Consider the following 26444-nt stretch of genomic DNA (forward strand, 5'->3'; position numbering starts at 1 on the left):
TAAGCCCAAGCATATCAAAGCACCAGGAGCACTGCATCCTGAGATAGCAGTGGGAAACCAGGGCAGTGGGGGTGGGGAGGAAGGGGACAGAATGAACAGGCACTTTAGTCTAAAAGAGGAAAAGAAACACTAAGGCAGGTTCTGAAATTTTATAAGGGAGTCTGGAAGGCATCTCACAGCCTTAGAATGAAAGACACAGCATATAAAATATCAGAAAAAAAGGTCACAGAGAAAACTAATTTTAAAAAAATAGCTACAGTGGAGAAGGTCCATTAATTCTTCAAGACGGAAAAGGAAGTATCATTAAAACTCCTGTTTTAGCCTCAGATTCTTAAGAGATCTTAGAGCAGAATAGCCTCACTTTCAGTATGCAACGGCAATCAGCACTCTACATCTCTTTCACAAAGAGAACTTATCTCAATATACATCGACAGGAATTACAGATGTTGAGGTGATCACATTTGAAAAAATATATTCCTAGATGTAGCCCTCCTGCAAAACTAAAATGAATCAAAACAAACCTTGCATAGTCACGTGCATAACTATTTTGAAGGTCACATCCTCAAATAAGTTATGAACATACAGGCTATACATACATCATAGGAACACTGATATATATCTTCATCCCAGTTCTCCCACTCTACTGACAACAGAATTGCAGCTTTCTGTTTCCATTTACAGAAAATGGGAATCATGCTGCCCATGCTGTAAGGACTTGTTATTCTCATCATTTGATATGATCTTTCACATTTGAAGCCAAGAGAGCTCAGCTCTGATCTGAACAGGGTGTTAGAACATTAATAAATAACTTTCACTTTCTCCATATACTCTTGCTCATCTGAGTGAACACCACCATGAAAAATGGGAAGTATTTAAGGAAATAATTCACAGTTAGAGGTTGCTGCCTTTATGGAAGGACATAATCATGTAACACTTGAGGATACAGGTCCTGCAAGGGAGAAGGCCAGGAACAATGCTCTAAATGTCAAGCCAGTCAACTCCTGTCCTTGAAATCCAACATGATCCTTGCATTTACCACAGTTTTTTTCCAATGCATAGCAAAATTCCTCACATAGTCATGTTCCTACTAATCACATTCCTTGGATCTTAGTTGTTTTTCTTCAGACCAAGGTTGCTCTGCAGGCAGAATGGCCATGCACTTAAAACTACAGTGGGACGTGCACCATGAACACAGGCTGTTATTTAACACAAAGTGTCCTGAAAAAATACAGGGTCTAAAACTGGGCAGCCAGAAATGAAAAGCTTTCTGAACTTCATTGTGTCCAACTCCTATGCATTAAAATGGAGAAATGGCAACCCTTCACTTTCCCTCAGCCAAGAGCTCTGAAAAATTAAGTCCTAAAATTTTATGAAACACTCCAATATCACAGTAATGTCACAGCAGGCTGTCTTCAGAGCAGAGTTTAAACAGTGCACATTAATTACAACTGAAAAATGAGGAAAAAGCAAAATAGGTGCTCCTTGGCTGTATGGTGCAGCACACTCCCCTTGAAGACAATGGGATGGCATGCTAGGGTAGCTTCACACTGAATCCACAGCAGGCAATTGACCAGTCATGCACCTTAATCCCATTGTTCCCTTAACTTTCACAGAACCGGACTCACAGCCAAGTAAGGCTCAACCACTCATTTAGTACCCCCATCCCTCCAAAAGCAGTATCAACATATACAGACATCTGCTCAGCAGGAAGCTGTATCCCAGTTCCAGCTCTGCCAGATGCTTTGTGCCACAGTCACAGCTGGGAAACAGTAGAGACAGCCTGTAACTGCTTCCCAAGAGACCAGCAGAGGGAAAAAAAAGAATACCTCTCATAGTTCTGTGGGAAACATTTCATGTCTGCCAGACCTCACAAAAATTGCAGAAATACCTATTCACTGTCCAGGACTGTGCTCTCCATCTAAGTAGCTTGCACAATACATGTTCCTAAAAGCCTCCATGGCTGAAGGCTCTGCACCTTTCTCAGGCAACCTGTGCCAAGGCTGTCTTTTCCCTGGTGTCACAGCAGCCACCACCACAAGCTCCCCTTGCTTTTAGCTTCTTGTCAGTGCTAAACTTTGGCAGCCTCAGCATTACTCTTTCTTTCCTACTTAGTATGCAAACCCAGTATAGTTTATCCTTATTACTATATTTGCTTTTAACACCTTGTTATGTGAGAACAAAATTGTAGTGTTTGTACCAAGTCTATTTGTAAACCTTTACAGTCCTTTCTGAAACACACAGAGTTACTTTTGGGCCACGTAAGTCCGAAGGAATTCAGTCTCCTGGGTCTCTTTCTGCATCAGCACCTCTGCTGACACTGCAAATAGGTACTAGGCAGCAAAACTGCATTTCTCCTCCACGGTGAGTCTCTACTCTCTAAGTCCAGTCTGGGAGCTCATTTCTCACAGCCCACCAGAAAGTTATCAGCTGGCAACAGCTTTCAGACCCTACCACCTGGGCTGGGTGCAAAGAGTGATACGGACATGGAGAGACTATTATAGATTATTACATACAAGTCATCTGTCCTCCTGGATTTTTTTCCCTTGAACACCGTGGAAGGATGGGTTTAAGGGGAAGGTCAAGAGGCAAGCTGCAGTGCTCTACAATTTGAAGGAGAGCAATTCAGAGAACTATCTTTAAGGTGCTGTGTGTGGAATCTTCTCTTGGGCAGGGGTGACTCAAAGAGGCTCTTTCAACCACCAAAATTTATCACTGCTCATAATCAGCATTACTTCCACATCTATTTTATCACAGCAGTCTCTTACTTCAGTACATGGCCAACAAGATCACATGGGACACAGCTGAAGCAAGCTTTAAACACAACAATCTTACCACAACATATATTAAAATAGAAAGTTGGTTTATCCCATAGGAGCTCATCTAAATGCTCACCAGACTGCTTGCATGAGCAAGGGGTGGCGAGAAGGGGAAGAGGGGGAAAGAGAGATTCCCTGATGGAGAGACCACCCATCCAGTACTCCCTTTCACAGCTGCTTTTGTGCAGAGGTTCCTAAGGTTTATTTCACGATGACAAAGTTTTGGGTTTATTTCAATTTTTTTTCTTCCAGAAGACAGATAGATGATGTTTATGTTTTTAGCTACAGCTTCTTACAAAATGATGTAATTAAAATCTCCCCAACCATCATTTACATCACATAACAATGAAAATTAAGTTCCACATTCAGAAACGGTACCAACTGTTGCTGAAAAAACTCCACGTTGACTCCAAGGACGGGATATCATGGCAATTGTAACTGAGATGGATCAAAGCTGCTTGTCTTTTATGGCCTTCATTTGCAAAGGACCAAACATAACCAGATTACTGGTAATGCAGTACAGCTCAGTGTAGAAGGACATTAATTTTCTTTGCCTGGAAAAGGCTCTTAGCTTTTTTCATGTAATTACACCAAAGAGTAAGTCAACTCTAGGGCTAAAAGGGAGCAAATGGGAGGAGAAAAACAGGAATAAACCTTCAGTGGGACTTGAACTTGGGAAAACAATCCCAGCATGTTCAGAATGAGCAACACCACTTTCACCTCCTCTGATGAAAGTTCACACTGTTCAGCTCTACGAAAGCATTTGAAACAGGAGGGAGGAAGGGAATCACAGCAGGATTGAGAGGGAATGTGCATTGCCTCTGATGAATGGCACAATGCCCAGGCAGCTGCTGCACAAATGCCAAAAGTGGGACCTTTGTTGCTTCAGCTGGATCCCTCTTGAAGTTTTGAATTACAGGCAGATACCTCACGTTATGGGATTCTGCTGCAGCACGGCAATGCAGAGACTGCTTGCTACACGTGTCTTTTCCATTCTGAAACTGAAACCCTAATGGGAAACCAGGCTCTCCAAAAGCCTCACAAAGCAGCTAAAAAGTATATTTCAGCACTTTTACACCAGACCTTGCAGGAATTAACATTATCCCAAATCTTTGTTCATCTTTCAAATGCAAAAGGCTGAATGCAGACAGCTACATTTTAAAATCAAAACACAAAAAAAGCAAAGGTGTGCACAGTAATGAAAGGAAAATGAATTCTTTAACATTCTATGAACAACTTGGCAGGTGGTTGCTGCATTTTACATAAGAGCCATGTCATTTTCCACATAGTAGGCAAAAGAATGAATCCTAGAATCACAGACTATCTAAGGCTGGAAGGGACCCATAACGATCATCAAGTCCAATTCCCTGCTCCTCACAAAACTGCCTAAAACTAGACCATATGACTAAGAGCTTCAGCTAGATGCTCCTTAAATCTGACAGATCTGATGCTGTGACCACTTCCCTGGGGAGCCTGTTCCTGTGGCTGACCATCTTCTCAGTGAAGAACCTGTTCCTAATGTCCAAGCTGAACTTCCCCTGATGTAGCTTCATTTCATTTACTTTCATTCCATTGTGTCCTGTCACTGGTGACCAGAGAGACGACCAGGATTGTCCCATCCCAGGTGGAGAATGTGGCACTTTCCCTTGCTAAATTTTATGTGATTGATGACTGTTCAGCTCCCCAGGCTATCCAGATCTCTCTGTAAGGTCTCCCTGCCCTTGAAGGTGCCCACAGCTCCTCCTCATCAGCAAACTTCCTTAAGGTACATTTGATTCCAGTGCCCAGATAGTTTATGAAGACATTAAAGAGCACTGGCCTTAAAACTGAGTCATGGGGAACTCTACTGGTGACTGACTGCCAGGCTGATGTAACTCTATTTGCTATAACCCCGTGAGCCCCACCTGACAGCCCTTTGCTCACTCCATGTCCTATGAACTTGTCTGGATGTCTGCTGGACAGTGTATCCAGAAGGACACTGTGAGAGGAAGAACCTAAAGCTTTGATAAAATTTAAAAAAAAAAAAAAAAAAAAAAGGGCTTCCTTTGGTCAACAAGGTGGGTGACCTTGTCATAAAAGGAAGTTGGTTAAGCAGCACTTTCCCCATGTGAACCCATATTATGAACAATGACTGCCTTGTGTCTCAACGCTTTCAGTAAATCAGATACATCTGCAAGTTTAAGGTATATTTTCACCTCAACTGAAATTACTAAAAATTCCAAGTTATGACAACTTCTCAGATCTAAAAATTGCCAAGCTATTAAAATATTTTTAATTAGATAGACATATTCAAGTATTCCAGGTTTGCTGTTAAATAAATTGTAGAATAGAACTGGGTGATATCACCTTTGACAGCAGCAGTATTTTCTGAGAAGCTACTGTTCACACTGCACCTTAAACTACTTCTGTTTCATCACCACCTGTGCTGGTTTTGGCTGGGGTACAGTTAATTTTCTTCACAGTAACTGGTGTGGGGCTGGTATGGGATTTGTGCTGGAAACAGTGCTGATAACACAGAGTTTTTTGTTGGCTTTTTTTTAGCTGCTAAGCAGTGCTTGCACAGCAGTAAGACTCTGCTCCTCACCCCACCCCGCCAGCGAGGAGGCTGTGGGTGCACAAGCAGTTGGGAGGGGACACAGCCAGGACAGCTGACCCCAACTGACCCAAGGGATCTCCCAGACCATATAGTGTCCTGCTTAGTATGTAGAGCTCAGGAAAGAAGAAGGAAGGCGGGAATACTCAGAGTGATGGCCTTTGTCTTCCCCGGTCACTGTTACCTGTGATGGAGCCTCACTGTTCCGCGGATGGCTGAAGACTTGCCTGCCCATGGGAAGTGGTGAATGATTCCTTGTTTTGCTTTGCTTGAGTACTCAGACTGTGCTTTCCCTATTAAACTGTCTTTATCTCAACCCATGAGTTCTCTCTCTTTTACACTTCCCATTCTCTCCACCATCCCACGGGGAGCAAGCAGCTGCGTGGGACTTAGCTGATCATTGGGGCTAAACCCCAACACAACCTCACATGAAGTTGTAGACTAACAGGGGGAAAAAAGAAAGAAAAAACAGCTTGGTTTCTTCCTAACTAAAAATACCCCAAACCTTGAAACACAGTGATAAGTTCCATTTTTATACTTCAACACAGTGACTAACAAATAAACTTAGACATATAATAGATTCTTTGCCCTAATGCTAATTTTAAATGCAAAGCATGTTTTTAAAAACATTATTCTTTAAGCCTCCAGCACAATTAACGTAGCCTTATATAACCGTGTAATGAATTTTTACAGTTTTAACTCATTTCCAGATTTCAAACCACATCCGATTTCACATAATCCTAAATTAAATATTACACCAGCTAATAAGTAGTTTTTGAGGTTTTAACATAATGCAAAACACATGGAAATTGAAATTCTTAATCAGTGGACCATTCATTATATGATGAGGCAGTAAAACCATTTTCTTATTTCCCATTTCCCTGCCAAAACTAGCACCAAAGCTAACACCAAATCTATCTTTTCCCAGAGAATAACAACTAAATTAATAATGGGGAAAAAAACTAATCCACATAAGTTCTATTTTATTTCACTTATAAAATGGGGAACTTAAAACCGCACTACAAAAAAAAAAGGATTTTTCTCAACAGGTTTTGGACATGTTTAACATAGCAGAATGATAAAGTTTGCTTTTCACTGTACATGAATATATGAAAATATACTGTATATGTCTATATGGAAATAGGCAATTCTGCTATGGACTTGTGGTTCTTCTATCCTTAAAAATTCTCAATGAATTCAGAAAGTGCTTGAATTACATTAAGGAAAAAAAAAATAGGGATCTTCAAGTAATAATTTATTTCAAAATTAATTTGAAAGCTGTGATGCCACTACTCTCCAACTACTGAAAATATCTTTTGATGTTTAGTCAGATCTGAGTTTGTATTGTTATAAGTGGCAAAAACATGGAAATAATCTTCCAAGCTTTCTTTAAGCAGCACAGATGAGAGAAAAAAATGTGACGCTGCTCATTCTTCCTTCTTTAGAGATCATCCTACTATAGGTCACTCTCTTGCAACTGTCAAGCTTTTTGCAGTTCCTTCACTTGTTTTATAAGAGCTGGAATTAAATTCATCTTAGAAAAATCCAGCACAGTTCCACAAAAGCCTTTAAGTGCACACACCTCACTTAAATCACCTGAAGACCATATATTTCCCTGTAGGTATTGCTGACCAGCAATTTTCTGGAAGGCTGGGAAAACAGAGCACCAGTATATGCGTTTATATCAATGCCACTCTGTTCTGGCAGATAAATACTCAAGGTTTACTTTTAAAAAAGACAATTGGAGTGCTCAGAATTGGAAATATGATAAATAAAACCAGATGATTGATGTGAAGCAAAGAAATATATAAAAATTGTTAAGATACATCTATCACAACTTAAACTAGAAAGACCACCTCAAATATTAAATATCTGAGCTCTTACCAAAATTTCTAGCGTGGCTGGGACTTGGATTGTCAGTGTCACGCTGACCTGGAAAGAACTGCTAGTAAATAGCATCAGCTATTTACCTATTACTCCTCTCCCATTGCTCTTTTTCCTGTTTCCCATTTCAATGTTGATGGTGAGTGAGAAACAGCTGAAGGGGCAACTGCTTGTGATGCACTGCAGACTTGTCTTGTTAACACCGCATTTGCTCTCAGGGTCCTTGTGTAAGGGAGTACAGGGGGTCAAGAAATGGTACAAGAAAACATCTGTACCATCCATCCTTCCCTACCCTTCCTCCTCTCCAGCTCCATTGCTTCCACTTGGGACACCTGAGGACTGCTGAATGATGGCTGCTGCTTCTGTTTGACACTGGCTGAACACATTTGGGCTTGACATGGACCATCTCTCAGCATCATTTCTTTGTCCTGTCACTGACTGTCCAAGCTCTTTGGTTCAGTTACCTCTTCAGGCTGTTCTTCACTGCAGATGTAACTTGGTGGGGATTTTTTTTTCCCCCCTTCAGTTCTTCTTCATAATTTACTCATGTTTTTCATCTGGTAGGTCACATCAGGAAAACCAAGTACTTTTCTGGAAAAGTGAACCTGTTTGTAAGGGTGAGGACAACACAACTGACTGTTTCTGTGCCAATAGCCTGTCAAGTTCTTCCCTCCCCTGCAGGCCACACAAACCCCATGCCTCAGTGGACAGACAAGTTCTCCTACAGTCAACCAGAAGGTAATCTGGATTCCTACAGCCCAAACAATACCCCCCCCACACACAGGAAGCTGGTTTCCAAATAGAACATGGTCAAGCAGGCAGTCTTGAGTTCAGCTTGATGGTGTAGGTGCTCACACTCAAGTGCCAACCATCAGGTGTATACACAAGACCTAGTAATTTCCTGCTTCTCAGCATCTTTGTGCCAGAAATAATGATATCCCCACCCCCACTCCTAGACAATGATTATGAATAATTATAGCAGGTTTAGCAGTGAGTCGGTTCAGATCCAACTGCTGGCCATGCTCTTGGATAGTCAATATGAAAGGTTTACAGCAACAGAGGTCTCACCAAATTTTAGCATTGTATAAACTGTTTGATCATGTAAGGACACTCTAAAAAAAGGATGTTAAACCAATCAAATTCCTCCACAGAGAGCAACTCCCAGTTGCAGTGTTATGATCTATGACTTGACAGCACTTCATCATCTTGTGCAGGGCTGTTCTTTTCTTTTTTTTTTAATACAGTAGCATAGTTTTATCTTTAACAATAGACTTAAGTAAAATTAAGTCATTCATTTTCTTAAATGGTGCTGCATCGTCAGCACCCTATAATTATTTTAGTGTATGAATGCAATAGTTGAGAATAAAAGTCTTAAATTTATGCAATCTTACAGCACCTTTGGCATAAATCATATGCTCCCAGACATTTTGCATGATAATTTGGCCTGTAAAAAGCCTGCCAGCTCTTGAAAAGTCAGTAATACAGTCTTGTATTATAGACTACCCAGCAGAAGATTTGCTACATTTAATATACTCCTATCAGCCAGCACGATGCATTTAGATTAAATATAAATTATCAGAATAATAAAATAAGTTCCAATTAAGTCCAAATTGCCAGCCAACCAGAGCAAGAAGATCTTACCTTAAAACAGCTCGTGCTTGTAGTTCTTATTACTGTGTCATTCTTGCATATAATTGCCCACCTGCTACAGGAGAATGTACAAGTACAACACGTTCCCCTCTACATACAGCTGACTAACCAGGCTTGTCTACTGAGAGCAGAAAACCCAAAGATCCTGAAATTCCCGAGGTGCCGTTCGTAAGAAGACCATGACTCGCCAAGCTCGGGACTTCCATCAGCTACAGGCATCCCACCCTTTCAATGCAGAAAGTTCCACTCTCAAGAGCTGAGGAATGTGGTAAAGCTTTCATCCAGCTCAGGCACTCAGCTGTGGGGAACTCCTCACATGCTCAGAGCACAGATAATGCACACTTCCTACACTCGTGCTCCAACCACACTCCTGACACAAGCAGGAACGCTGCCACACTGCAGCTAAAAGCTGGAGCAACAGAACTCTCTCAAACCAAAGCATTGTTTAACCTTGTTTAATCCATTTTGTCCTCGTCCCAGCACAGTGCTGTAGAAGGTCCTCACCAGTTTGCTGACTGACTCCCATGGCAACCCTTAGAAGGACTGAAAAGTCACAAAAAGACAGCATATATTCAAGATAATGGCCCTGATGAGTGTGAACTTCCTAGCACTTCTTGGATGTTCTATCAAGTTTTTGAAACTGGATAACAAATAGATGATTTGGGGTTTTTTGAGAGAAAGTTTCAAAAGAACTCTTCAGAAAAACACAGAAACCCCACCTCCCAAGTGCAACGAGGGTTGGCAGTGGTCCAAACAGAGAATACTGACTAACTTTTGAAATCTGTCTGCTTTAAAGTTCTGAAATTCACACTTAAGGTTAATTTGTAAAACTCTCAATCATCCACAATCTTCTCACAAAATCTTTTAATATAAAAAAAGGGAAATATATTGAAGTCTTTGTTTTAGAAGTGCAGAAGTTCAAAAAATGTTGGCCTAAACATAGCTCTATTGATAGAGTTCATTAGTGCATCTATTTTGAATCAAAAGGAACTACAAAGTGTAGTTTTGGGGATGAAACAAAAGACTAGAAACGAGACTAAATAAATTTGTCCAATTGTCTTGAAGGGGAAGAAACCTTTAAATTCAACTTTATACTCAGCAACAGCTTTGCAACTTTTTCCTAGTTAAACTGGACTCCTTGTTCTTGATACAATAAATGTAATTTTTGATAATGGCATTTGTGGTTGAAAACTTTAGAACTGGGGGGGAGGTGGGGGCGAAAGGCTTTTTGGGTGAGATTCAATCACTAAACCTTAACAGAACCAGTGACTCATGCAGGAAACAAAGGAAGAAACTAGTGTTACAATAATCCTACTTTAAGATTAAAACCTAGAAATAAAAATCTCCCTTAATATATGCAAGGATAAAGTGATACTATGTACCTCTAAAACAAGGTAGGAAAAGCACATTTCAACATACGCTTCTTTACCCAAATGGCACTGATCCATCATCATACCCTCAGCTGGTTATTCTTGGAGATATACTAACACTTAAAATAAAGAAGGCACTAAAGTTCCTGAGAGTGACAGGAAACCCAGCAGAGTAAGAAATTTTAGACAGAGTTATTTACAGATATTTTCCTGTGAGAAAAGAATGGTAAGAATGCAGCTTGAACATTAACAAATCCAGTAAAACATCAGTCTGCCTGGCAGAGTCAGCAGATTTGGAGGGAGATTCAGTGGGGCTGGAAATTCAAACTTTAGCTTGTAATCAGAAAAATCCTACTTTAGAAATTTGAACCAGCAGCTAGAAACATGTAATATAATATAGAGGTCTCCTAAAATGGTACCCAGCTAGAGGGACCTTTATACTATGTGAAGCCTGTGATTGTTTAGCTAAAAAAATTAAAAAGTCAATGGCACTGAGCTCTTTATTATTCTGCAGGGACCTATTTGTGAGTGAGTGACATGGACAAAATCTGCAAATCTACATTTCCTTCCTTTTCTTTCCTTGGGAAAGATGCTGCAGATCCTGTGTGCAATTCCTCCATTAGGATGCTGACAGAGCAGAAGTTTATCTGAAGTAAGTTTCCAACTGAAATAGACTATTCTATTCTAAAGATACACTCGTGGAAAATAAATTAGATCAACTGAATTTTAAAATAACGTCGTTCAAAATGTTTATTCAGATTGTTTAGGAAGCAATTCTGCAGAATGTCTAGGTAACAGTTTAAATGAATCAGTTATTAGTTACTAATGTTTCACTCTAGTAGGAAGGCACTTGCAGTGTGGGGTTCTACAGGAAATCCAGCCCATAATCCTGCAAATAGCCAAGAATTTCTTTGACAGCTTTAGAAATGAGAAGCTTGGTACAACACAGGAAGCCCAGAATTAACTGCTTCCCTCTTGTTTTAGCACAGCAGAGACATGCAAGACCTGTTTCATGTTATTCTCCCAAGACACCTTCACATGCCTCAGGAACATCACTGTGTAGCCCTAATTTTCTGGAGCATCAGCAATTTTTCAGAGAACACTAATAAATACAGCACACCATACAGCAACTGCTATGTGGTTCAGCCAAGGAGCAGCTCACATGTAAGTCAGTTTAGGCTTCTGGGAGAAAAAAAATTATTTATTAAACAAGCAAATAAATAATGAAGATGAAGGAAGAGATTTGGGGATTATTAGGGAATACTTATTTGGCAGGAGAAAGCAGAGAGGACTTGATGAGACTTGTAAGAGATAAGTCCATTAAAAACATTGTTAGCAGAATGAACCAATTAAGTCCACATCCCCAAAGCAAGTTGGCAATCAGTTTTAAACACCTGTTTTCAGACCAAGGCTTGCAGAGTTTAAACACGTTGTTTAAAGTGATTTCCCCAGAACCTCTAGGTCAAGAAACACAAGGTAAAAATGCACTTTCAGGACTGCTTACTGTGAGCATTAGCCATAGCAGATGCGATTTTCAACCAGCAGCATTCAACACCAGGTGGAGGAGAGCTGGGCATTCTGTCCTGCATGGAGCATATCAAAGCCACGTGGCCAACAAGTCGCAGACTGCTGAAGAGAGCAGGTCCCTCCTGACTAGTAAAAGTAAGAAACAGAAAGGTCCATCCAAGATAGTCATGAATCTCTATATATTTACAAAAAAATCACATTTCCTGTAACTCAAAATGTGCTGAGCATTACTTATGAACTGGGAGTAACACCTGCAGCCCCTCAGGGCTTCCTAGAGTCTCATAAGGATTTCCAGCTAGGATCTCCTTGACTTACAGGATCTAAAGTAAGCACCAAAAGTAGTCATTTGAAGCATTTATTTCAGACTTTTTATTAACAGGCACTCTGTAGTGTAGGACATCCTTCCTGAATAATTAAAACATAGAAAGGTCACACACAGTCCTCATCAGCACAGAAATCCAAGAGCCCTGAGGTGGAGGAAAACTTTTTTAAACTTTACACAATGGAGTTATACTGCATCCAGCTAACACTCTTTCTCCCTAGGTCACCTGGCAAGATCCTGCTTTCACTCTGAGCTACCAAAGTAAATGAGAGTTTTGTGAAGGTGTATTTGCCACTGCCATTGTCTCCCCTTGACAAATTTGCTGATGATACAAAATCAAGAAGATTTGCTGATACACCAGATGGTTATACCACCATTCACAGGGACCTTGACAGGCTGGAGATATGGGCTCACAGGAACCTCATGAAAAGTGACAAAAGGAAATGTGAAGTCTTGCACCTGAAGAGGGATAACCCTATGCACCAGGATAGGCTGGGGGCAGAGAGACTGGAAAGTGTCCTAAGCCCATGCATTATACAGAGAACTAACACTGCAAAAGGAGTTGCATCCACTGTCTCTTTACAAAGGATTTAATGAAACAAACATGACAGAAAAAAGAAAAATACCTGGAAATGTCAAAAGTGTTGTGCAAATGCCCTTGGCATTTTTTGAGAGGGAAGAATAGAAGACGACAAGTCCAGACAGAAGTATTTTGCTTTAAACTTAGACTGCACAAAATAAGGTTGTATTTGCACAACAGAATTCACAATATGCATCCAATGTAGAAATGAGGCAATATATAATGACATGGTGCTTTCAGTACAAACAGAAGCTTTGCATCAGTGAGCACAGATGTTCCATGACTTCATTCTGTACATCCAAGGTCACATGGTTTATTTTGGCACATAGATACACACATGTGGACTACATGTGCAGGTACAAACCAATTTGGACTTGAAGGCCTATTCTGTTCCCTGGAATAAGTTTCTCCTCCCAGTGGTCCAGTAAGTTAAATCTACAGGCATTGTAGCCTGAGGAGAGTAGGACCTCTCTTAAAGAGAACCAGAGGGTAGCAAAGAAACACTGTAATTAACATCTATTTTAGGCCAGTTTGTGGGAGGAAGATAGAACCAAGCTAAGAGTAACTCAGAACTCCAAGCTGACCCCCAAGTCCAAATCAGGATGCCCTGCCAAACCTGCAGGACTCCATCAGAGACTCTAATTATGGAGGACTGTAAGGAAAGAGCAAGGGCACTACCAGGGTTTTTTTGGGAAAGCCAGAGTAAGTGCAAAATCGGTATCAGGCAGAAATGAAGACAGTGAGCAGAAAGAAATTCACAAAAGCCATTGATTCAAAGTGCACACAAACCTAAAAATCAGCTGGAAAAAAACCCCAACAGATATACAGATAAAGTATATTAGAATGAGCAGTGGTTTCATATCTGAAATAGCTTTTTAGGATAAGCCATCTAATATGATACAACTGTGACAGTCAGTGAGTGACATGGCACTAAAACTGCCAAAAGGAATAAATATGCTGGCATCCAGTGTTAAATCAAATGCTGATAAGGCTAACTACAGGGCAAAGGCATCTGAAAAGCAGAACATGAGAACAAAAAGGTGCAACCACTTTCTGCCAGCAAGTCTGCAAACCTCATCCTTCAATATTTATGCATCTTACGTGTGCCTCTTACCAAGGAATTGACCCTTGCTGCAATCAAATGTGTAAGAACTGCTATGGCTGCAGATCATCTGACAATAATACCCATGCAAAGCATGTGACATCCCCCTTAGCATATGTTGTTTACTTAGGTTATTTGTTCCTCTACACAAAAAATTCAAATGCACCAGGAGTATGGTGGAAGAAAGATTTTTTTTTTCTGAAATGGGGGAAACAGAGAATGAACACAAATGACATCCCCCTTAGCACAGAAGGGGATGTGCTGCAAATGAGAAATGTGGTATTTGGAGACAATGATGAAATTCTAACAGCTGCAGCAGATTGGAGAGTGGAAGGGGGAAAAAGGAAAGAGAGAAAGCAGATAGAGTTGAGGGGGAAACTGAAGGACTGGGACCAAACTAACAGCTGGGTAAAAACAGCCTAAGAAAGAGGTATTTTTGGAGTTCCCACATCCTTTTCATCCCTCTTGTATTTTAGCAGTTACAGCAAAAAAAGTAGTAGCACATAAATAAACTACTCAGAATTGTTATCATCAGCCCTGTCAGGTCATCATTCGTCATGAATCTTTTTTATATAAGCACATAAATAAGCTGATGATAAACACTACAGAAAATACCTTAACAAAAAAATAAATGCAAAGATGACCAGAAAGCCAAGCATCCATCACTGTCATGTCCTACACAAAGGGGTTTTGCAGCTACCTAATAGTTTAAAATTCTTGAATAAGAGTCATTAAAAAAAAGATAAATGAGGGGGAAAAAATATTTTTTTCCACTCTGTGTGGGAATGATTGGTATCCAAAGGTTGGTGAGCCTACTTATTCACCTTCCTGTAGATGGTGATGATTTTGGAGTGGGACTACAGGTCTTAAATGCATGTGTGGTGTCACAGTGGGTGTGTAATTGCTAGGAACTATAAAGCCACACTAGCCAGCAGCTACTTGCTGGCTAAGCAGGTAGTTAAACTAGGCGGCTTGGCAGACAGGTATGCATGTGTCTCTGGGAGTCAGGCAACTAGTGGAACTTGATTCTGGAGAGATTAGCGTGGTTCTGGCCAACTTTTGGAGACACTCAAGTCTGGAAGTCACCTGGAAGACCTGCTCACGGATGGACTCTACATCCAGGGCTAACAACGGGAGGATCCACAGTGCAGGGGGTGCAGGAGTAGGGGGCTGTCTGTGCTACTTTGTGAGTGACAGGGTCTATACCAAAAACAGGACTGCAGCCTTGGGGACTCATATATTCAGGTCATCGAGAAATCCCAGGCAAATGGCAATTTTCTCTTTTTCTGCCTCATGAAAACAAAAGCAAAAAACCAGCTCTTACCTTGACAAGGAGACAATTTAAATGCTCATGTCACCTACAAATTCCAGCATGTTCCTATTATGTCAGTTTGACGAGTTATTTAAGTATGAGCAGAGGAAACCATCATCTACTGATGGGAGGGTAGGAATGGGTAGAAGATGGAGGAGTTAACTCCATGGCAACTTCCATACAAACAAGTGTGCAATACTAGGTAGCATCAGTGAAATGACCTCCATTCCTTAGATGCACCTTAGAACATGTATCCAGTGTTGGCAACTTCAGTTTGGCTGTATATTCTGAAATTGCAGGGTTGTTTTTTTTTTTTAATTCCAGTTTGTACAGGAAGGCTGTAGCAGGGTGGGAAGTGAGTGGAGATTCTGATTCTGGTCTCCAGGGCTGTGAAAAATAAGCTTGAAAGACTGAGTTTTAATGAGAAATTAAACAAAGGCAAAATAGCTTTGAAATCAAAAAGGATGAGTGGCAGAGAGAAAGGACAAAGCTTTACTGTGCTCCCTATCCTCTTATTTCCCATCTCTGTTTCCCCCATTTCAGAAAAAAAAAATCTTTCTTCCACCATACTCCTGGTGCATTTGAATTTTTTGTGTAGAGGAACAAATAACCTAACTAAACAACATACATAAAATAAACTAACACCTTTGAAGGCATTCTTCACATGGCTCAAAAGCAAAACAGAGACTGGCTTGGGTTTTTTCCCCCATCCCTTATTTCCACATTATACTTTTTATAATGAGCTTTGGAGTGAACAGAGAAAGAGCAAAGAAAGCAAGCTTACAGGAGACCATCCTTAAACACATTACTGTAATTATTTTGTGATTGTACATTTACTTTCTATTGAATTGATTCCTCTCATGCATGCTTATAAGCTAAGAACAGACTGCAACTGGAGTTGCAGCAGCCACATTTGTTCTTTGTTCTGAAGGGAGCAGGATTAGAATAATGCATGCATGTTTTTTACCGCCACTCCTTTTTTTTTTTATTACATTTAATTACATTTTCAGACTGCCCTGTCCTATATATATATATACTTATGCTACGTGAACAGACACAACATCTCTTTGTGTTGCCCTGCATCTTGGGCACTTGCAAGCTCCTGATCAAACAATGAGCTGGCGGGAAAGGGAGCTGATCTTAACTCACTAAAGAAAGAGTTCAGTGAGACATGAAGATGCACAGTGGGATTTTTTTCCCAATCTAAGGTTATCAAAACAAGGTTCCAAAGAAGCCACTGTCTCACCCAACACAGTTTTTTTCAGTGCTTGTTTGTGTTTTTGTGGGGCAATTTTTGTTTCCATCTTATTAATGCAAACTGTATACCGAAATGCTTTATGTCATTAGTTAGCAGGAGACAAAAGCAGGAGGCACAGGCGGAGGGTCCCTCTCAGCTGAGCCTGGATATGAGCAGGAAACTCGCTGGAATGAACAGACACAGATTTCAGCAGAGCAGAGGCAGCAGCTGTTGCACTGACAGTAATTAGATTGAATACCTGAAGAAGGGAAAGGATAGAGCTATGAAAGAACACGATGCCAAGGGACACACTCATTTCTGAATCAGCAGGTTATTGCAAGTTTTAAAGGTGGGGGAAATAGAGTAATTCCCGCAAGAATAACAGCATCTAACTTGTAGAGACAAAAACTTGTTCGAAAGCTTTTAAACAAGTAGTGGTGATGATGTATTATGTGAAACAAAAGCAGAAATGTTGAAGTTACTATCTTTTACTCTTTTTTTCATGCCAACACCCTTTTTCTGCACAAGGGCTACACAAAGTTATAACGGAAAAATACAATCCCTAGTAAACTGGCTGCACGAAAGGAACTTCATTTTGTCAAGCTGAATATGTCTCACAAGCAGCATTCCATCTAGCAGATGGAAATACTGAAGCAGAGGCTGACAAAACTACTATACCATCATCACCAAGCAGTTTCAAGGACTAGGAACAGACTTTCCCACTCCCCCTGATTGTAACCTTTTGTATTAACTGCTGTTGCCTTAGACAGCCAACACACTCCTCCTGGTAAAATGCTCTCTGAAGACTGCTGACTATTTCTCTCCCTCTTCCTTCACTCCCAGTTCCTGAAGTTTCCTGATGTAACAGACACTTCTCAAGACAACCAAGCAAGACCCAGTTGACCACCACCTGGAAGGCAATCAGAAGCTCCCTCTAGCAAATGAATATGAATCAGAACATGAATCCCCCTCCTGTTCTGCAGCAGGATAGGAATGCACAGCTGTTACTACATCTCATTTCAGAGAGGCATCAGAAACTTGACATTCATGACCACCCCAAGCACATTCTGAAACTCAGCCCTGCTCAGGTCTTCATTGGCAAGCGGCCAGGCCTTGGTGGTTGAGACCACTGTGCATGAAATGTATCAGATGGCATATTGCCTTTTGTCATTTCTGGGAACTGGATTAAGCATGAGTACTGCTGCGACACTTCATCTTGCTCCCACTGCCCTCCTACCTCAAATGGAGATGGAGCATTAGTCTGTAGTCTTACAGAGATGCAGCCAGCCAACAGATAAAACACATCCTAGCCTGCACTGTAGCTCTCTGATGCGAGCGACACTGAGTTATGGAATATGTAATGACATTCCACAGCAGGCATATAAATGTAGTGCAGCATGTTCACTGAAAAGAAACACCCTAAACTATAATTCCTTGCTGCCTCATCTTTCAAATGAAAGAGGTGTTGTTTAGCACTTACACGTTAGTAAAAGTCTTGAGAGAAGCTGCAATAGCCCAGGTTATTAAAAACAAGACTATAAAAAACTCAGGAAGACAAGAGTAGCAGAGTGAATGGCAAACAAGTTTTTAATTAGAAGTTATTCCTTCAAATGAAGGTTTGTGGTTTAACAGGTCAAGTCAAAAACCATGGCATATTGGCTGCAGGAGATTTTTGGCTTCTTATTTGCAACAGGGACTTCACAGGTACCTACATCAGGTCACTTAGAGCTACCGACGCTTTGTGATCCCACATCTAGACAGGGAATGGTAATAAACACCCTTCTTTATGACACACTTCAGTTGTACACACCAGCAAAGGTTCTGTCCTTCCTGCATCTATTAATTAAAGCTCAGGTAGTCTACAGGAAAGAGTGAGAAAAGAAAGAAGAAAAAGGGGGGCCAAAGGGGAAAAAAAGGTTGCGGTGGTTTTTTCATTCTTAGCTGTTTGACCACCACATTTACATAGGCCTTTTGGTTTTTATTTTCAAGAGTGTTTTGGCAGTTCCCTGTTCCAGCTGTAGTGAGCCAGAAGTTGATGCAGCATCTTTGTTGCAGACAAACAGCAGGAAGTTTTGAGCCAATAAAAACAGCACTGTCCATGTACACTGCATGTTGGAGAACCAGCCACACAGCGACAGTGGAAATAAGCCCTGTGGCCAGAGGCATGATTTACATAAGGAAGAGAAACACTACAGTTTCAATGAAAAGCTCAACAGTTTCCCCAGCTGAATGCTGGAGACTATTCTAACAAAAGACTTTTTCCATTTCTGCAGCTATCCCTTAAGTTATTTCATTTCAACTGAGCCTGAGGTCAGTTCTGGTTACAGTTCAAAAGAAAATTAATTTATTACATGTATCTTGAAGACCCCAGGGTCAACAATTTAATTCTTTTTTGTTTTGCTTCGTTTTTAAAGGATGAAAGTCTCGCAGAGGTGCAAGGGTATCTCCTGAGGCACTGCATTTTGACACAGGACTGGAATGCTGGACTGTAGCTGACACACATGAAAGCAACTGAGTGTACCAAGCCACACCATGTCACACAGTCTGAAGCTGCAGTCTCTATTATTGCCTCAAGGATCTCCACTTAGAGCTGCATTCTGCAGCACAGATCCAGCCTCACACGTATCAACAGTTTCCACGCCACAGCCTTTGCCTGCAATGCCCTTTAACAATGCTTACAGAAAGAAATCCAAGAAGCTGAAAGCAAGGCTAGAGCTCTAATGAGCACTAGCGACTGCATGGGCAGAGCACACTGACCACAAAGCACTACTTAGGCAAGTACTGCCATCAATAGGCCAATGAAGACTTGGGGTCATTTGTCTGCACCTCGGTTTTGCCAATGTAGACATGCTGTCTGCCTCAATCCCACACTTAAATTGGCACAGATTGGAAATTTATACTCTGTGTCATCACATCAGCAAAATTCAACTTGCCACTGTGTATCTTTCCACTTAAAGAACTGATTTAAACTGCAGCTCCAACAGGAAACTTACTGATATACCTCTACAAATAAAAAGGCTTATAGTATAATAAATAAGCTGCAATACTGAGCTACTGTATGGTTATTACTGCATATCCACAGTGCACTTACAGCATTATGCTTTTTTTTTCCCCAACTCTTACAGTTCCAATTTGTTTTCCATGATACTGAATGGCTCCTATTCCCGAGTTTGCTTTTTGCAAAGCAGCTCCCGAAGCGTAATTCACTTGGTTGACACAGTTACACTGAAGTAGCTTACTGACATTCCAGCAAATTACTTGCCAGTCTGCACAAGCCTCCTGTTTTTCATGTTTACCTGTGGAAACATCAAGTTGTTTTACCACAAAGAAATTCCTTTTTTTACAAGCTCATCTCTCCTGAGAAGTTCCGACTTTGAATTTTCTCTCAGGCTGCCTTACACACAGTTGAACCATTAACACCCCCCATCTTCTTTTGTCATCTACACAACCTTGAGTGTTACTTATCTGCTTTATAGTTACTGTATCTACCCCATGAACTTTAAAAATGTGAACTTTGAACATCCAAGAAAGTAAATGGTCAAGAATGGCAAGACTGCAATCTAATTGTGAAGAAAATCCAAGTAAACTACTATTAGTTTCGTGTAACATCTGTAATAAGATCTGGGCCATCCACACAAAATCTTGCTAACATTCAACCACTTTTTTTCTCCGACCCAGACATGACAGCATTAAGAAGCTTAGTTAAAGGCTTTCTATTTGATACTAAAAGAGCTGATGTTCAGTCAGCGCAGAGCCACTCTAAATAAAATCACTGGCAAAACAAACCAGCACTGGGTACGACAGCTGGCCATCAGCAGAGCCAGTGAGCAAAAATCGAACCTTTCCAGCAGAAGTGAGGACTTTTCATGTCACTGTTAAAAGGGTTAAACACATCCCCAGGCATTCTGCTTTTCCTATATATCTGATGGAGTTTAGAAGTATCAGCTCACTGGTCCACCTTCAAATACACCCGGTTGTTCATGGGGCAACTTTGTTTTATATTAATAACAGTAATTGCTATTAATACTGTATAGGCAGAAGTGAAGCAGCAACTCCTACACTACCTGCTGGCTGCTTAAATTAATTTTTCCTGAGGTCTCTTCTTCCCACAAACTGGTCCTGGTTCTTGTGTTTGCTTTCAAACCCAACTGAGTTTGTATTCTGTGACTCAGAGGCGCTTTTATCTGCTGAGCACTTCCTCCACTCTTCTGTTACACCTGAAAGCCTGCAAGCTTTCACAGCCTTCGTATCTTAGACAAGCTACTACAGCCCTAACTATTGACAAATAAACCCTTTTCTTGCATACTGCATTATGATGCAATTAGAAAGGGCCCTGATAAATCAACAGATAGGAAATCAAAGGACAAAAATTAATTTATGTGCTCGCTCCAGGAAATGTCAAGACACTGATCAAATATCAGTAGTAAAGGCAGGCATCTTCTTATCATTTGGGAAGCTCACTAAACACAATGGCTGCAGGTTTAACATTTCTCATGCAGATGTCTGTGTTACTGCTGGCCCTGAGGAGCACATTAGCCACAGTCACTAAATGCAGGGCTTTAAAATAGGGAATGCATTCATCTTAAATCTCTAATAAAGGAAAACAACAGAATTTTCCCCAATCTGCTTTCCCCCACTTTTCATCCAGAAAGTCAAGACTTCCACAAAGCTGTTGTGCTTTATCTTAAAGTTTACCTTCTCTCTGTAATTGTTTTCAAGCTCTCGGGGCTTGCCTAGCTGGGTACAAGAATTCTCAATGAGCTATCTACCTGATTTGAAGCACACAGCTTCTGGATTCTCTCCTAATTTTGGGGTGGTAGAGGGTTTAAATCTATACAAATCAGGGTGCCACAGTTCTGCATATGTACACAGTTAAAGATTCCCAGCAGCCAGGGGAGAGGAAAAAAGAGGGACAAAGCAAGGTATGCTTTGGGTTCAGCTTACATCTGCTCAAGGTGAATAATGGAGATATCACTGGAAAGCAGAGGAAAAAGTGTATGCACTGAATCAGCTATTCCTCTGCATGCTTTTTAATCATGATAATCAGGCACACAAAAATTTTTGTAAAATCCCACTTAGATAATCAGTCTCTTTCTCATCAAAAGTAAAAATTGTCCTGCTGCCAGAACATGCCTTTTCGTTAAGACAGAAGTTTAGTTTTCAGTAAATTTATCTATGAATAGAGAGTAACTATTTGGGATTTGAGGCATTTCTATACTGTCAGTCTTCATGACTGCACTGAAATACCATAATTTCTCTTCAAGGCTCAGCTCATGCAGTCCTGCAGTGGCACAGGTTCAGATACGTTTTTTCAAGTGTTTCAGAATCCAGACATTATTGTTTCAAAGCCCTCTCTGTGAGCTCAAACTGCAACAGAAAATAACCCCCAGTGACCTCACCAGAGAAACAAAAAGAAACACTAATTTTAAGTTGTTCCATCACATCAGGGAGGGATGACTTATGCTTTAAAAAATAAGTAGCAGAGAGTATTAAAAAATCCATTTTCATCTGCCAAGCAAAGACATGTTTTATCCTAGAAAATCTATTCTCTAGATGATACCTTAAAGAGCAATATAAAGTGAGTCTGAACTGTTGTCCAGACAAAACCTATTTCCTGACCAACCCTTCCAACCTACATCTCAAATACATACAGCCTCATACCACGGTCAGGGAACACACTGATGAGACACTATGTCCCAGGGCATTAGAATTACTGTGGCTGGAAGCTGCACTGGATTTCTTAATGAGCTGAAATCAGACTGTTAACAAATTACAGCTGAAGCTGTGGATGCTCTATTATGCTCTGACAGCCAGTGCACTCTCCCAGTAGGGACTATAACAAAATGTGGGAACTGGGTGGAAATTTCTTCTATTAGCTCCAGGATCTGTGCTCTGTACCTGCCTCCAAATAGACTATGAAGCTGCAGACTATTGGAATTATAGATACCACCAATCACTGCTACTTGTCTTGACCCAGTAAAAAGCCAGACAGAGGTCTAAGCAAGAAACAAACAAAAGATAAGAGAAGCTGAGAGTCAGATTATTCCCAGCAATGTGCAATTTAGGTGAAGCCTTTGAGTTCCTGGCAAACTGCCCATGAGAATGCTGCTTAAACCAAATTGAATATCTCTAACCTATGTATGTTTACAGAAAGACAGCAGTTATAGAGCACTGCAGGAATAAATGAATGGGACTAAAAAAATTAAACAAGAGAAGAAGAAGCCAGGACCAGACTTAAAATTTTACGAGTACTGTGAGTTTTCCTAGCTATGGCTGAGTTATCCATGACCCTGAAGACAGTTTGAATACTTAAGTATTTACTGATTGTTGAGTCAATCATTCATTCAGCCTAATTTCTGGTTAAAATAAATTTAAAAATTAGAAACTTTTAAATGGTGAAAATTAATCTGTTTTGATTTCTTTTTGATAGCCTCAGACATACAGACTAATAACAGATTATATAGATTTGATTAAATGTCCATCAGTCTGGCATGTCCCACATCCTAATTTTTATGTAGGTTGTCAGTTTTACAGAAAGGGAGGGGAAAAAACCCATACAAAACAGCATCTGTTCTACTTATAAAAGTTAACTGTACATATAAAAAGCGAATTTTTTCTTTTGTGTTTTGTTTTTTTCTACTCTCATTTCTTTTTTTCCCTTCCTATTAAATGGCCACACTGCTAAGAGGTTCAGAGAATCTGTGAGCTGTATGCAAAGACAGAAAGAAAAAAAAATATGTACAGCTTGTGAGAGACTCTGTCTAGATCTCAGAACAGTTTAGTTTTAATAGCTTCTACACGAACACTGTAGGGTGTTAATCCAATCTTTGGTGTGTTAGGTTTTTCAGGATTTTAGTAAAGCTTTGGATACCATCCCTCACAGCATCCTCCTGCACAAGCTGTCCCAGCTGTCGTATGAGCAGGTTCACACTGTGCTGGGTGAAGAATTGGCTGAAGGGCAGAGCTCAAAGGGGTGCAGTGAATGGGGCTACACTTGGCTGGTGACTGGAGACCAGTGGGGTTTTGCAGGGTTCAGTTCCAGGGACAGTTCTGTGCAGTGTGTTTATCAGTGATCTGGATGCAGGAGCTGAAGGCACCATCAGCAAGTTTGCTGTCAATGCTAAACCAGAAGGCGCTGTTGATTCTCTGGAGGGACAAGAGGCCTTGAAGAGGAATCTGCATAGAGCACTGGGCAATCATCCCTGGCACGAAATTTCTCAGGAACAAATGCCGGATCCTGCACCTGGCATGGAGTAACTGCAGGCACAAGCACAAGCTGGGAGAGGAGCGTCTGGAGAGCGCCCGCCCTGCAGGGAGGGCCCTGGGGGTGCTGGTGGGCAGCAGCTCAGTGAGAGTCAGCAGGGTGTGCCCGGGCAGCCCAGAGGGCCAAAGCCGTGTCCTGGGGGCATCAAACACGGCAGCACAGCCGGCCAGAAGGGGGGATCATCCGCTGTGCTCAGCGCTGGTGCGGCCTCACCCGGGGTGCTGGCAGCAGTTCTGGGCCCTGCAGTGTAAGAGGGATGGGAAGGAGGAGAAATGCATCCAGAGGAGGGCAACAAAGCTGGGAATGGTTCAAAGCTGTACAAGGGAAGGCTCAGACTTTACATTAGGAAGCACATCTTTACTAAGAGGGTGGTCAGACACTGCAACCCCCAGGCTCCCTGGGTAAGTGATCGATGCCCCATCCCTGTCTGTTTAAGAAGCATTTGGGAAATGCCCTTAATAACATGCTTTAACTTCTGGCCAGCCCTGAAGTTATCAGGCAGTTGGGCTAGGTCATAGGTTTAGGTCCCTTCAACTGAAATACTCTATTCTATTCTGTTTCTTTTCTAACTTTTGTCTTTGAAGTTTCTTCCAAGACTCCTGAAATCCTACGTCCCTGTGCAGTTATAATTAATACAGCGTAAAGCTGTACTATCCCCATTTTAGATCCTTGCCACACCATTAGCTAGAACTCCTTATAAGCTGTTAGCTCCAGAGTAATTTTCAGATCAACCAGTTCTGTAAGAATGCTATTAGAACAATATATTGGGTACTTAAGCAAAACCAAAGTAAGAATTTGTCAGGAACATGTGTCAACTAGAGGCTATAGCGAACAGAACTATTTTTCATTTTCATCTCATTGTACTGCACTGCCTGTCATTGCTGGCCCCAGTCACATCTTGCCACAGTGATGCATGAACTTGTCACCTCAAAACTGGACTGCTGCGACCTACATGGAGTGATGCCGCACAGGCCCTGCAGCTGGCACAGAAGGCCAGGGCTCATTTATGAGGTGACACAGTGCCACTTGAGCACACTGGGCTCATGTTTCAATGGCCTGTACTTGTAAGTTTAAAAATTCAAGGTTCAGATTTTAATAATTACAGGCAAACTACATGAGAGAGAATTATCCAAGAAACTGAGCCCTGCTGACAACTGCTGCTGTAACAACTTGGCCTTGGAGATAAACTAAACTACCAAAGAGGGAAGTCTCAAAGACAAGTTCTAGATTCGATTTGTTCATGTCCACTGAGAGTCCAGCACAGTTCAAATTCATTTGGACACACAGGGACATGCTTTTTCATTCATCCCAAACTCCAGCAAAAGGAGGTGTTGGAGATAAGGTGTGACTGACTTATAAACAGTCCTTTTATCTGCATTTCATTTTCAGCTGCAGGAACTATACCACAAAATATGCTCTTACAGGCTTTCAATAAACACATTGCTGTTAATAACAAAACCAACCAACCAACCAAAAAAAAAAAACTCCAAAAAACCAAAACCCAACAAATGAAAAATGCCTATCGAGCACAGCTTTTTTCAACAAATCCCTCTACCATGCAGATATTCTGGACATCTCACTTGACCACTGAAGTAACTGAGAACACGGGATTTCATTTAATAGGCTCTCTCTGGCAACCATCATTTGTGTTCCTTTTTCTTGGAAATGTGTTTTGCAAAGTCTTGCCAATTTTACTTCCACTTAAGGATCTTCAAATCCATTTTGAACCAATACACTCACCAGAACTTCATTGATGCCATGATGATTTGTTGCCTTTTCTTTTATACCCCTGTTCTACCTCTTTACAACTTCTGTATTCTTAGTGCTTTTTGCCTACATTCTTGGACTTGTTTGTTCAGTTAGGAGACTAAACATCTTAGGAGCTTCGTAGTCAGGGATCAGTGTGCCCCAGACCCCAAGGTCCTCTCCAGAACAATTTGTAAACTAAGATAGAACCATCCAGGGGAAGGTTTCTTGGGGAGGGGGGCTCAATTCGAGCCTCTCATTGGGGAATCTTTGATAGATATGTTAATTAGTAAGACCTATAATGTTAGACCCGATCTCTGGGGGGGGGCATTGTGGTGTGCATTTGAGTGCATTCAACCTGGATGTGTGCACCTAAGGATCCTTAAAATAAATACCAAAGTAAAACCCCTTTTTCCCTTCTAACCAAGTTTGACTCTTGGTTTTAAGACCAGGAAAAGGCATCATCATGAAATCACCAGAGGAATTGTTAGGACATAAATCACACACTACCTATTCCTATCATATATGTGTCTCTTGGTTTATACATAAAAACATAGGTGGCCTCTTTCAACACGAAATATAATTTACATATCCAGAAAAAACCAAAGAGGTGCCACTGACAATCCTTTCTGTTCCTCTAAAAACATGCACTTTATGTGTATTGTCAGAATTCAACTGATAAATCTTCAAATGTTTCTACACTCAAACCTTCTAGTACCATCTTTTTAGGAACCACTGAAAACAATTTCCATTATTAAAAAAACTGAATTTAAAACTATCGCAGATATTTCTTGAAGTCTAAGGTACCTCCTACAACTAAGAACACATGCAAGTCATGAATAAATACATTTCAAGCAGATTTAGCTTCAAACAGAAGGAAGAAGCTGTAAGATTACTTTAGGAACACAGTTGCATAGTGCAGATGTGCTGATCCACAGAACCTTATGTCACTGAGAAGCAGGTAGTATCGGAGTGACTTAGATACCAGTATTCCTACTGAAGATTTCCCATGATGAGCTCATCTGGGAGAAGTTCATGAAC

At 40.9% G+C, this 26444-nt stretch overlaps 1 protein-coding gene across 2 annotated transcripts in view; it reads right to left on the minus strand.

Moving 5' to 3' along the window:
• The window catches only part of TSPAN9 (tetraspanin 9), a 172391-nt gene that overhangs the window by 119545 nt on the left and 26402 nt on the right, over nucleotides 1-26444 (minus strand). Inside the window, exon 3 of one of the 2 annotated variants that reach the window (XM_082279206.1) lies at nucleotides 11818-11966. The exons of the other annotated variant lie outside the window; for it this stretch is intronic. Within the exon in view, the coding sequence (XP_082135332.1) occupies nucleotides 11818-11902 (85 nt within the window). The 5' untranslated portion in view covers nucleotides 11903-11966. The remainder of the gene's footprint in view (nucleotides 1-11817; nucleotides 11967-26444) is intronic. 2 annotated transcript variants of the gene reach the window in all.

This window comes from Coloeus monedula, assembly GCF_965178545.1.
Source record: "Coloeus monedula genome assembly, chromosome: 3".
Lineage (NCBI taxonomy): Eukaryota > Metazoa > Chordata > Aves > Passeriformes > Corvidae > Coloeus > Coloeus monedula.